This window comes from Rhinatrema bivittatum, chromosome 3 (assembly GCF_901001135.1).
Source record: "Rhinatrema bivittatum chromosome 3, aRhiBiv1.1, whole genome shotgun sequence".
Taxonomy (NCBI): Eukaryota; Metazoa; Chordata; class Amphibia; order Gymnophiona; family Rhinatrematidae; genus Rhinatrema; species Rhinatrema bivittatum.
Window position 1 is genome coordinate 171,673,855 of NC_042617.1, and position 12,786 is coordinate 171,686,640.

Genomic DNA, 12,786 nt, shown 5'->3' on the forward strand with positions numbered 1-12,786 from the left:
ATGTTTTACACTTAACTTGACAATGCTTATGTTTTATCCTATTTTCCCGCCGCGAATCGTTTTCCGTACGGAAAATGGCGCCGGCAGGAGATCGACTGCAGGAGGTCGTTCAGCGAGGCGCCGGAACCCTCGCTGAACGACCTCCTGCAGTCGATCTCCTGCCGGCGCCATTTTCCGTACGGAAAACGATTCGCGGCGGGAAATCGCTCCCTGACCCCCGCTGGACCTCCAGGAACTTTTGGCCAGCTTGGGGGGGGCCTCCTGACCCCCACAAGACTTGCCAAAAGTCCAGCGGGGGTCCGGAAGGACCTCCTGCCGTCGAATCCTGTTGGTCTATGGCCGCCGCCATTTTTCGGCGCCATTTTGGAAAATGGCGCCGGCCGAAGACAACAAGATTCAGTAGCAGGAGCCCGTTCTGGACCGCTGCCGTTCCGGACCGCCGCTGGACCACCAGGTAATTTAAGTCATTTGGGGGGGGTTCGGGAGGGTGGGGGATTTAATTTAAAGGGTCGGGGGTGGGTTTTAGCGGGTTTTAACGATTTTAACGATATATCACGATATTTTACCCCCCCAAACGGCAACAATACGATTCCCTCCCCCTCCCAGCCGAAATCGATCGTTAAGACGATCGAGGACACGATTCACATCTCTAGTATTTGATATCTCTTAACTTGGCCACCTTGTGTTGATTGGTGTTTTTTGAGTCTCATTAGTTGGTGCCATTTTCAGTTTGCGAGTTTGTACTAGACATATTTGGTGACTTCCAAAATGTTCCTTTTGATATCACTTTGCTTCTTAGCTGGTTACTTTTCCTTTGCTTGTATAGTTGATTCATGAGTGCAAACATAGGTTTAATAAAAGTTTGTCTAGGCTAGTAGACAATGCTGCTTCAACTAGTGGAAATCAAAGGAAAAGGTAAATATTTCTAAAGAGAACAGTTTTGAGTGCACATTTCATAATCATTTCCTCTACTGCAAGATAAATAAATAAATAAGATAATTTGACATTAAAAGTATATTCCTGTCCAAAATTAACTAGTTTCTTGCTAGTGAATTTGTCAATTGCTTTCACAATAGTTGGATATCACAGGGCACTATCACAATCGCACTTGAAAATTTTACGATAAAGACAAGTTAATTTGTCTTTGTAATTAAAATGGCATTCATGTGTGGCAGGAGCAAAATACATAAGTTCATTAATCATGGGTTTCCTTCTTATTGGTGGAAGGAGGTTAACCAGTGGGACTCTGTAATACCATGATCCAAATTATATCGCAGCGATAGAATGGATCAAATTAGTGGAGGGGTATAGAGTCAAACAGGAAACAAAATGCACTGTAAAATCTTTATGGATAGAAATTCCATGTGAGAAGGGAATAGAATAACAGTGGGGAGTGTACTACCATCCTCCTGGCTAGAATGAACAAATAGATGATGAAATACTAACATAAATTAGGGAAACTAAGAAAAATAGCAACACAGTAATAATGGGCAACTTCAGTGACCCCAGTATCACCTGGGTTAAATGTCACATTAGGACATGCTTAGGAGATAGTTTCTAGATGGAATAAATGACTGCTTCATGGAGCAGCTGGTACAAGAACTAACAAGGGGAGAGCTTTTTTAGACCTAATCCTTAGTGGAACACATGATTTGGTAAAAGAGGTAATATGGCCACTTGCAATAGTAATCATAACATGATGAAATTTGACTTGATAACTGGAGGGAGGACACTAAGGAAATCTACTGCAATTGCATTTAACATTCAAAAGGGAGATTATGATAAATGTTTAGGAAAAAAATGAAGGTCAAGAGTTTGTATCAGGCATGGTTGATGTTTATCTGCTCTGGGGCCCCACTCCCTCAATTGCTTAATTATTGCGGTTGGCTGATCTCCGTGACCTCCTGGGGGGGGGGGGGGGGGGTCACTGTTCGATAACAAACTATAGATGACTTGTATTTGATGGGTGGACAAATGATTACAACTCAGATGGCAGCAAAAACAGCACTGGAAAAAAGTAAAACTCTGCGAATAAGATTCCCGATGGCTCTAATAATCCTTCACTGAGTTTGAGAAATGGAGAGTCGAGTGGAGTAGCTGTCACCATTATAGCTGCGATGGATGATAAGTTTAGTAAAATACTTTTTTAGTTAATGTTGGCAGACAATACCAAACGTCTCTCTGAAGTGCAAACTTGCCTCTAGGGGCGGATGAATGTGTAGAGGCCTTAGAGCATGAGATGATAGCAATAAAGTCGGTGCCAACAAAAAAAAAAAAAAAGAGCAAAAAATTGGATACTTGGAGAACTGCTCAAGAAGGAGCAATATCCGGTTTATTGAATTATCTGAAACCATCAATGAGAGGGAACTCGTGACAAGGAGTCCTGGCTGCCAAAAGCCTTAGGTCTCTCGGAAGCACATGGTGTCCACATAGAGTAGCGCACCAGTTGGGAGAAGGGGCGTGCCACTCAGGGCAAGCTTAGGCCAGTTTTTGCCACATTTTTGAATTTTTGCCATAAGGAGGACATTGAGGAAGTACCAAATGTTGAGTTTGGAATTTGAGGGACATCCTGTGCTATTTCCTGACTACTGCAGCCTCTGTGTCTGCGCACCGGAAGACCTTTGGTTCAGTCTGTTCCAAGTTGCACTGGAGTAACAACCCGAGATATCACAGGCCAAGTGGTAAATGCAGGAGAGCCGCAGCTTGTGCTGGGTGAAACACAAACTTTTTTTTCTTTTTATTCTTCCTGACTAGATTAAAATAGGCAAATATGCTTGGGATGGTTCTTGCAGTAGCCTTAATGACTGACATTCATCTACACCATCCATGGAACTCTGTTTTTCTGGTTTTTTTTTTCCTTCCTTCTCTTACTTCTGAAGACAGATATGAATCTTTGGTGGAGGGGCCCCCAGCACACGATACATATACCTAACAATCAGGTTTAATTTACACACCTAGTTTATTATTTTACATTGTTACCGTACTATGATGGCACACGGGTAATTTGTAATCTATATCACTCATATTTCTCTTTATCGTGCCCTTCTGTAAACCGTTGTGATGGTATTTAACTTAACGACGGTATAGAAAAATGTTTAAATAAATATACCTGAAGCTCATGTTCGAGCTAGTTAAATATTTGGTTATGGGGGGTATGTAGGTAGGGATTTGGGGAGGGAAGGGGGTAGGTGGATGATTTCAATACAGTATAGGTGGCTTATGTTTGGAATTTTACTCACTATTTCCCGGATCTAAAGGGTCAGGGCCTGGTGGTGGTGGGGGCTCTGATTGATCATATAAGACAGGGGTCGGGAACCCATGGCTCGCGAGCCAGATATGGCTCTTTTGAGGGCTGCATCTGGCTCGCAGACAAGTGTCGCCATACTTCGCGGTTCCCCGCTGACCCAGCTGCTCCCCGGTCCTCCGCCGCCCGGGCTTAAAATGCTGTCAGCCCGGGCGGAACGCGGCAGGACAGCTGGAGTCAGCGGCACCGGGGTGCTCTCTTCTCCCCCCCCCCCCCCCCGCGGCCCGGAAGAGGAAGTGGAGAGCATCGGGTGCCTGCGCGGAAGAAGAGACCACACTAGCGTGGTCTCTTCTTCCGCGCAGGCACCCGATGCTCACCACTTCCTCTTCCGGGCCGCGGGGGGGAGGAGAAGAGAGCACGCCGACTGGAGTCATCCGGGTGCCTGCGCGGGAGTCATCGGGTGTCAGCCGGGTGCCAGCGCTGGAGTCATCGGGTGCCTGCGCGGGTCTTCCCGCGCAGGCACCCGATGCTCTCCACTTCCTCTTCCGGGCCGCGGGAAGAAGAGAGCACGTGCTCTCTTCTTCCCGCGCAGGCACGCTAGTGTCCGATGGGAAGAAGACTGCAGCGCGGCTCGGAGGAAAATGAAAATCTTCAACCGCGGCCGATGGGACTCCGCCTTCGCCTCCGCGAGGGCTGAAAATGAAGGAGGTTAGCGTTGGGAGGTGGCTGCTGCTGCCGCGAGTTCCCGGGGGGGGGAGGGGGGGGGAGAGAGAGAGTGAATGAATGAGCGAGCAAGCATGTGTGTTTGAGATCCTGTGTGTGTGAGTGAGAGATTGCATGTATGTGAATGATTGAGAGCCTGTATATGTGAAAGAGAGTATGTCTGTGATTGAGATCCTGCCTGTGAGAGAGAGAGCATGAATGTAAGTTTACCATTGGGAACCTGTATGTGTAAGTTTGTAATTGAAAACCTGTTTGTTTGAAAGAGTATGTGTGTATGATTGAGATCCTTTGTGTGTGAGAGAGATCATGTGTATGTATGATTAAGAGCCTGTGTGTATAAGTAAGAGAGAGATCATGTGTGTCTGTGTCTGATTGACAGCTGGTTTAGGTGATGGAGCATGTGAGTATGTGATTGAGAGCCTGTGTTTAAATGAGAGAGAGAGACCATGTGTGTCTGTGTGATTGAGAGCTGATTTAGGTGAGGGAGCATGTGAGTATGTGATTGAGAGCCTGTGTTTAAATGAGAGAGAGAGACCATGTGTGTATGTGTGTGATTGAGAGCTGATTTAGGTGAGGGAGCATGTGAGTATGTGATTGAGAGCCTGTGTGTAAATGAGAGAAAGAGAGGACATGTTTGTAAGCATGTGAATGAGAGTCTGTGTGTGAGAGAAAGACAGCATGTATTTATGTGATTGAAAGCCTGTGTGTGTGTAAGCGTGAAAAGATAGACAGCATGTGTGTAAATGTGTAATTAAGAGCCTATATAAGTGAGAGAGAAAAAACATTTGTATATGTGAGTGACTGAGAGCATGTGTGTATAGGTGTGTCATTGAGAGCCAGTGTGAGAGAGAGCGCTGTATGTGACTGAGAGAGGAGAAAGTTCCAAGCAAACCACCCCACCTCCTGCTAATTCAGAACAATCTCAGGACACCTGGATATCAAACGTTCCCAGGTATGCAGAGCAAAAAAATTTTTGTATCCTTATTATTTTTCATTACTGGATCTTTGTGTCTGCTATTTTGAAATATTTTGTTGGTATCTGGAAATGTTTTATATGAGTTTTTAATTATTGGATATTCCACTCATCAGCTGTTTCGAAATATGTTCTTTTTGTTAGTACAGTTTTACTGCTGATGATTTTATATTTCTTGATTTGTTTTATAAGGATGTGTGATGTTTCTTTTTTCCTTTGTTACACTGCATACAGAGACTCTGGCTTGTTGCAGTTTCCAATTCAGTTTTTGTCTGCATGCTTCTTGTTATGCGTTTTGGTCTCTTTATTCTATGTTAGGTGAGGGACAGCACGTGATTCAGGTGAGGTTTTCTGCTGGCGTGTAGTTTCTGTGTAGGACTCTATAGCAGCCTGACTTGGTCCGTTTTCCTAATAGGAGATGTATTGGTGTCTTAAGGCCTGGTGTAATATTTTCAGAGACTTATTGTACTTTAAAAGTGTGATCTTACATAAAATGCACACATTTACTTGTATTTAGTTTTAAACATATTGTATGGCTCTCATGGAATTACATTTTAAAATATGTGGCGTTTATGGCTCTCTCAGCCAAAAAGGTTCCTGACCCCTGATATAAGAGGTACTTTTATTTACATTATTTTCTACATTCAGTTAAGTGAATACCCCAGAAATTTGCTTTGTGACCTGGATGTTGCTGGTCTGGGCTTGGTTATTAAATGATGTAAGATCTTGCAGGCTTGGCAAAGATGGGGCACTCATGTTGCTATGAAACAAGAGACGCATCTGGATGAGGCAGAACATATAAAATTACAAAGGCAATGTGGGCAAGGTTTTTTTCCATACCAATCTGGGACACGAAAAACAGGAGTGGCATTCCTTATTGGGAAGAACTTCCTGTTTAAAGATGCTAAGGTAATTACAGATGCGGGCGGGAGGGGAGTATTTGATAGTTAAGGGTAATCTATTTGGGCAATAGTGTTTTTTAATTTCTATGTCCCCAACAATTACAAACATTTGTTTTTTGTCCTATCAGCCAGGATAATCATATGCAAACAGTTATGGGGGGGGGGGAATTTTAATTGTGTGCATTATAATCCGTTGGATCACTCTTTTCGAGAAACACACTGTTTCCAAGAAAGGGAATAGAATATTTGTGTAAAAATTTAGATCTTGTAGATATTTGGAGGGCCTTTCACCCCTTAGAGAGGAATTTTATGATATCTGTAGAGCCCATAATTCACAATCCCTTATAGATTACCTTTTAATGCATAGAGGCTTTTTCAAGGGCAACAGAGGCCAAAATAGGCCCGCTAGCCATCTTGGACCATGAACCAGTATGGATCGATGTCCATTGAGGAAGGATTATGCATGGCGGCTCCTGAAATATTTATACAAGGTTCAGGGATTCTGAGAATAGTGCAGAATTGAGATGCTTTTTCACCTCATAATGCTCAGTATCAGTACTCACTGATTTTATTTTGCGAAACTGCAAAGACATTACTGCGTGAAGCCATTATCTTTTATATGGGGGCCAAAAGAAAAGCAATCTTTTGACTATTCTGGCTTTAGAAATACAATTGGGCTTTTACAAAAACAAGATATGAAATGCTTCAAATCAGGAGAATAAAGACAAATTTATTGCCACACAAAATGCTTAAAACGTTTTGTTGCATCAAAGGGCAAAAAAGAGAATAATATATTATAGAAGCAGATTTTACCAGTATGGTAATACAGTTGGCAGGTTACTGGCTAACCTGACGAAAATTGAACAGCCTCAAAATTTATAACTACGATGCGTGACATTTCAGGGGGTCTTGGTGAATTTCAGTCAGGATATCAGTGCAGTATTCAAAGAATATTATCAGACTTTGTATAGTGCGGCCCTAGGAACTTTACAGGAAATTAGGTGGTGGTTGCATTCCATCAATCTCCCTAAAATTACTGAAGAGCAATTAGTGCAGCTAAACCAACTTTGCAATTACAAGAGACCCAGTGGGAATTTAGGCAGCTAAATTAAGGCTGGTTTTTTTTTTTTTAAACCAAATTGCTGATTCAGAAAGCTTCTCTCATTGAGGTGGATGTTTGACCTAATTGAACTGGGACACTTTCTTGTAGCAGTGGAGAGAGTCATTACGCTTATCTTATTGGCCCATCTCCCTTCTAAATTTTAATATAAAATTACTGGCGAAGCTTATGGCTAACTAGTTGGCAGGGATTCTGCCTACACTGATTGGAGAGGATCATGTGGGCTTTGTTCAGGGGAACCACTTTGTGGAAAATTAGTCTCTACATGTAGCGTGCAGTAAATACCATTGCTGCTTTTGAGTCTGAATGCTGAAAAAACATTTAATAGAATAGTGTGAATTCATGTTTGAAGCTTTACACGCTTTTGGGATGGAGGGTTTTTTTGTCCAGGTACAGCAGGTGCATTATATAGTAACCCAATGGTGCACATGATTTTGCTCAGAGGATTTTCATTTAGGTTGAAGAACCAGGAAGGGATGCTTTTTATCCCCTTTGCTCTTCATTTTGTCCTTGTAGCCTCTTTTGGTGAGAATTCAAGGGAATGCCAATATTAAGGGAATCCCAATAGGTATATCCATCTTGGATTTTTAAGCTGGTGGTTTTTGCGGATGACATACTTTCCCATATAGCAGATCCAGCAGCCTCTTTGTGAATTTTAGTGGAAGAATTTTCCATGTATGGCAAGATAGCAGGCTTGAAATTCAAATCTTGATAATTGAGGTGATACCTATGCTGAACCATGTGCGATCTGAGTGGGAGGAGAAATTTCCCATGCGGTGAGTAGTGGGTTCGTTCACTTACTTGGGAATAGTGATTCATATAGATTAAATTTCAAGAAGCTGCTTGAGGCAACGAAAAATTTGTTGCACAATTGGGAAGATTTTCCATTACCTGTATGTACCCGGATCAGTCCAGACAGTGAGTTGAGCCTCCTGTCCAGCAGATGAAGCCAGAGAAAAACTGAAAGGGCATACCATATAAAGGACAGCGCGCACTCTGCACCCCTCAGTATTTCTCTGGTTCCAGCAGATGCAGACAGATGAACCTGCGGTTCCCTCTTCTTAGTGATATTTCTTTTTCTTCTTGTGAAGCTTCTGTTTTTTCTTCGCTGGGTCAAGCAAGTATTTCTAAATAAAAGGAAAAAAATACAGGAACAGCAAATTTTCTTTTCTCTGGAGACAGTTCTGTCTCCAGGCTCTTGTAGAGACCCAGGGGTTTTTTTCCCCCTTGAGTAATTCAACCTAGTTCTCTTTCCTGGTAGCCTAATTCCCTGCCTAGGGGTGATACTAGTGGTCCAGTCACTCCACCTCTTTTGGACTGGTGACCCTGAGATGTGATTATTCCTCGGGTCCTTTGCAGAGATGTTTAATTCCTCTGCTGTGGCACAAACCCTTCAGCCTGTTGTTTCTCAAAAAAAAAAAAAAAGAGACACAGCAGAAGTTTTTACTTTGTCAGGCCGATACAGTAAAACCTGCGGGAGAGCCGGCGCTCCGAGGCGAGCACCCGCTCTCCCAACATGCGCACAGGCCACTCTCCTGTGCGCGCGATTTAGTATGCAAATGAGGGCCTGCGGTAAAAAGAGGCGCTAGGGACTCCTCTTTTTTGACAGGAGCAGCGGCTGTCGGCAGGTTTGACAGCCGACGCTCAATTTTGCCGGCGTCGGTTCTCAAACCCGCTGACAGCCACAGGTTCTGAAAACGGACACTAGCTTAATTGAGCGTCTGTCTTCCGACCCGCAGTCCGATTTAAAACTTTTTTTTTTTTTATTTTGGGGCCTCCGACTTAATATTGCTATGATATTAAATCGGAGGGTGTACAGAAAAGCAGTTTTTTCTGTTTTTCTGTACACTTCCCCGGCGCCGGCAGAAATTAACGCCAGCTTATACACAGCAGAAACAGGAAATTTAGATGACAGATTGTATGTAAGGGAGACAACACTACCACAGATAGAACAGTTATGTAATTTGCATGCTCCCATTGAGGTGGATGCATGGAAACGGCTTCCCAATGGAACATGTGGAGGCAAAATCACTATCTGAATTCAAGAATGTATGGGATAAATACAGGGTATTTCTAAGGCAGCGATTCTCAGCCAGTATGTCACAACACACCACTGTCACAAAGCACAAGCTGGTGTGTCACCACCTCCGCAGCCAGGATACCACACTCCCTGGTCTCCTGCTGATGTGGCTATGCTTCCCTCTGCCTCCTCTGTCCCAGTGGAATGCAGAGATCTCCTCCATCACCCGGGCTGCCAGCATTTTCAAGCCTGGGCAGAATGCTAACAGCAGAGCTGATTGCAGCACTAAGTGGCCACCTAGAAAGAAAACGTAGTTGGGGCACTATGTGGGCAGTTTGGCCTCTTTATCTGCATGGCCTGGAAGAGGAAGTGAGGTGGACCTGCGAGGGAACGAGAGTGCAATGTGAGCCAATTTTGAAGAGGCACAGCATCAGCCCCAGCGGCCACTGGGGCAGGAGGAGGACAGGCTGAAGCTTCAAGCTGCCGCTGCTATTACTTGTGCTTCTTGGAGGAGAGAAACATCGTGTGTTTGTGCCTGTGTAGACTGAGCATGTGAGAGTGAGAGAGCCTGTGTGTTGGCATGCCTATGTGAGAGTGAGAAACAGCCTTTGTGTGTGTCTGTGCAAGACTGAGCATATGAGAGTAAGACTCCTTATGTGTGTGCTGTGTGAGACTGTGAGCAGATGAACAAGACAGCCTGTGTGTGTACCTGTGCAACTGAGCACTTGAAAATGAGACAGCCTATGTGTTGGCATGTGAGAGTGAGAAACAGCTTGTGTGTGTGTCTGTGCGAGACTGAGCATAAGAGAGTAAGACTCCTTGTGTGTGTGCTGTGTGAGACTGAGCGGATGAGTAAGACAGCCTGTGTGTGTACCTGTGCAACTGAGCACATGAAAGTGAGACAGCCTATGTTTTGGCATGCCTGTGTGAGAGTGAGAAACAACCTGTGGTGTCTCTGTGCGAAACTGTGCAGTACACCTTGAAGATTTGCTATCAAGCTAGGGTGAGTGAACATATTAGAAATTTCATCTTTGTGAGACTTTCCTCACTCCAAATGACGTCAAATCTTCACCAAGGTGTACTGTTGTTCGTATGTCTCACTCTACATGCAAAACTGGCCCCTAAACCACCACGAACACCTCAACCTATCAGGTGGCCCTCCTATAGAGAGATAAATAGGTGCACACAGTGAGGCCCTCCCCAGATTATCGCTCTCTCTCCCCTCAAATGGCCAAAATGGAATTCAAAAAATGTATCGTGAATTGCGTTATGGTCATTTTGGACATATCGCACAGCTTAACACCAGGGAAAAGGCTGTAGTTATTTCCGGCGTTAAAACCATGTGATATGGACCCTAATTTAACTAAAACCTGCACTAACCCCTCCCCCAATCCCGCCCACCTCAAAAATTGATATTCGTGCCAGGCGCTACTATACTTTTCGCATGTTAACATGTGCGATAACGCGTTAACGCCATAACACATTTTGATAAATTATCCTATTAGTTTGGAATGCTATAAGGATTGAGCAAACTTGAAAGTGTGCCATGAATTTAAAAAGGTTGAGAAGCACTGATTTATAGAACCTTGATGCCTCCTTTTAAAGCTAAAGCAAAAAAAAAAAATGTTTAGAATGTTTACAGAAGTTCAGAATAATCAGTAATTGTTTGAAAGTCAGGGTAGATTCCATTCCCAAATTGCTGAGTTTTGGACCATCTTATATCTAGTAACCTCTAATAAAAGCTACTTTGTGATTTCATAGTTTTTAATACTTACCTGATGGAAGCTGACATTTGTTTTTGTTTTTTTTTTTTGCCTCTTTAATTTTTACAGGGAGAAATGGGTTAGCTTGGTTGGCATGTGGCCCTCAGCTTGAGGTTGCAAACTCCATCACAGGCGAGCGGCTGTCTGCATATCGCTTCAGTGGAGTAACTGAACAGCCTCCCACTGTCCTTGCAGTGAAAGAGTTTTCTTGGCAGAAAAGAACCGGGCTACTAGTTGGATTGGAAGAAGCTGAAGGAAGTGCTCTCTGTTTGTATGACCTTGGGATATCAAGAGTGGTTAAAGCAGTTGTTCTTCCTGGAAGGGTAAATTTTTCTTTCAAATCCTTAAGCATTTGAAAATTCTAGAGTTCGTAACACATACAAGTGACAAGCAGTGAGAAAATGCTGTTTACAATATGATCTCAAGTCAATAATCAGCTTGAAAATAAAAATGCTTAAGTGGACCAAAACTCTTCATACAGTTTAACAACCTGAAGGGTAGGCTTCTGCTGTTTCATTGTAAAGTGTAGAAATTTGTGTATAACATCTGGATCTTATATTTAAGTGAAATGTATATAATATATATGTGGTGAGAAGAGAATTCTGGACTGTTTTTTTTTCCCAGGTGCTGTATGTAGTTATTTCAATGTCCTGGCTACCATGTTTTCTGGTGTTTTGTAAACTCCTTGACCATGGCTTTTATGATTACTGATTCAAGGAGGCAAAGATGTATTTTTCAACTCTAAAATTTTAAATATGCATAAACTTCTGAAAGTAACATGTCACCTCCAACATATATAAAATGTTGGAGGTGACAATATATATTATGCTGTTTCTGTCTCAAAAGCACAGCTTGAGAACTTGATAGTGTAAGACCCAAATGGGATAGCCCAAAATTTAAAACCAAACTATAATGAAAAAGTGTCACTCTAGGATGGCAGAAACATTCTATAAATTAGGCACTAATGATTTTGCTTTACCTTTTTACAAGCTGTAGAACATTTTTTAAATTTGTGCTGTTTGTTATTAACTTGCCAGAGCAAATTCTCATAGGTCTAAACAAAATATCCATTTACAGATACTTTTATAGCCACTAGAACTGGAATTTTGTGGAAAAAGTAACTGTGTAATAGTTTATCAAGTAAATATTACTCTAAAAAATTGTTCATTCCTTGCATGATTAAAAGTAGCTTTTCTTCAATTTTACTTATTTTGTGTTGCATTGAAAAGTTTTTTTTTCTGTTGTATTTCCCTTTCATTTCCTTTTTTAAAATTGTTTCCATTATCCCTTAAAATCTTGTGTGGTACCATTTCATGAAGTAATCTTGTTGCTTCTATTGGGAATGGACTTAATTTGAGGTTACAGTGCTGGATTTTGTAAGGTTGCCAACCAGTCTTCCAAACAACTAGATATTATGAACCAGTCCTAGTTATTTTTTTTTTTAAACAGCCTTTTCAGGGCATTCATAGGAATGAAGCGGTAGACTCCATTGGAATTGCAGAAAACCAAGTCTTGACAAGCATCCCATGATGGTATAATTTGGTTGTCAACACTGATAGAGATATTTTTTACAATGTCATAATATTTTACAGCTTCGAAAATTTTTTCTTATCCTGTTTTCTTGTGTTCAGCTTTTCTAGATTATTGCATTAAAACAATTAGACCCTATCGCTTTCTTTTCACAATCATCTTCTAACTATAAACCATAACGTCACCTGCAAAGTATGGAGGGAGTTTCAGGTATTTGGAAGCTGAAATGGCATTATATAGTTGCACTTCACTATTGTTTTGTCAAATGAATTGGCAGAATATTATAACATGCATAAGAATTTTTATTTTTATTCTCTGCTTGTTGATAAGCAGGCTGAATTAGCCATTACATGTGGGTGACATCTGGAGGCACCGAACAGATTTGTCTCTCCAAGCTGTAGCGCTTCTGAGCATGTGCAGGAGTTTCTGAGTGGGCATTGCCTCATGAGCCTCTTCTGTTATTTTTTGTCTGAGCTAAAAGACAAACATATACTTCTCTATTTTTGTCACT

At 42.3% G+C, this 12,786-nt stretch overlaps 1 protein-coding gene across 2 annotated transcripts in view; it reads left to right on the forward strand.

Annotated features, from left to right (window-relative positions):
• Positions 1–12,786, forward strand: part of AHCTF1 (AT-hook containing transcription factor 1) — a 564,884-nt gene that overhangs the window by 64,140 nt on the left and 487,958 nt on the right. For both annotated transcript variants that reach the window (XM_029593945.1, XM_029593946.1), the window contains exon 3: positions 10,815–11,068. In XM_029593945.1, coding sequence (XP_029449805.1) covers positions 10,815–11,068 — 254 coding nt within the window. The remainder of the gene's footprint in view (positions 1–10,814; positions 11,069–12,786) is intronic.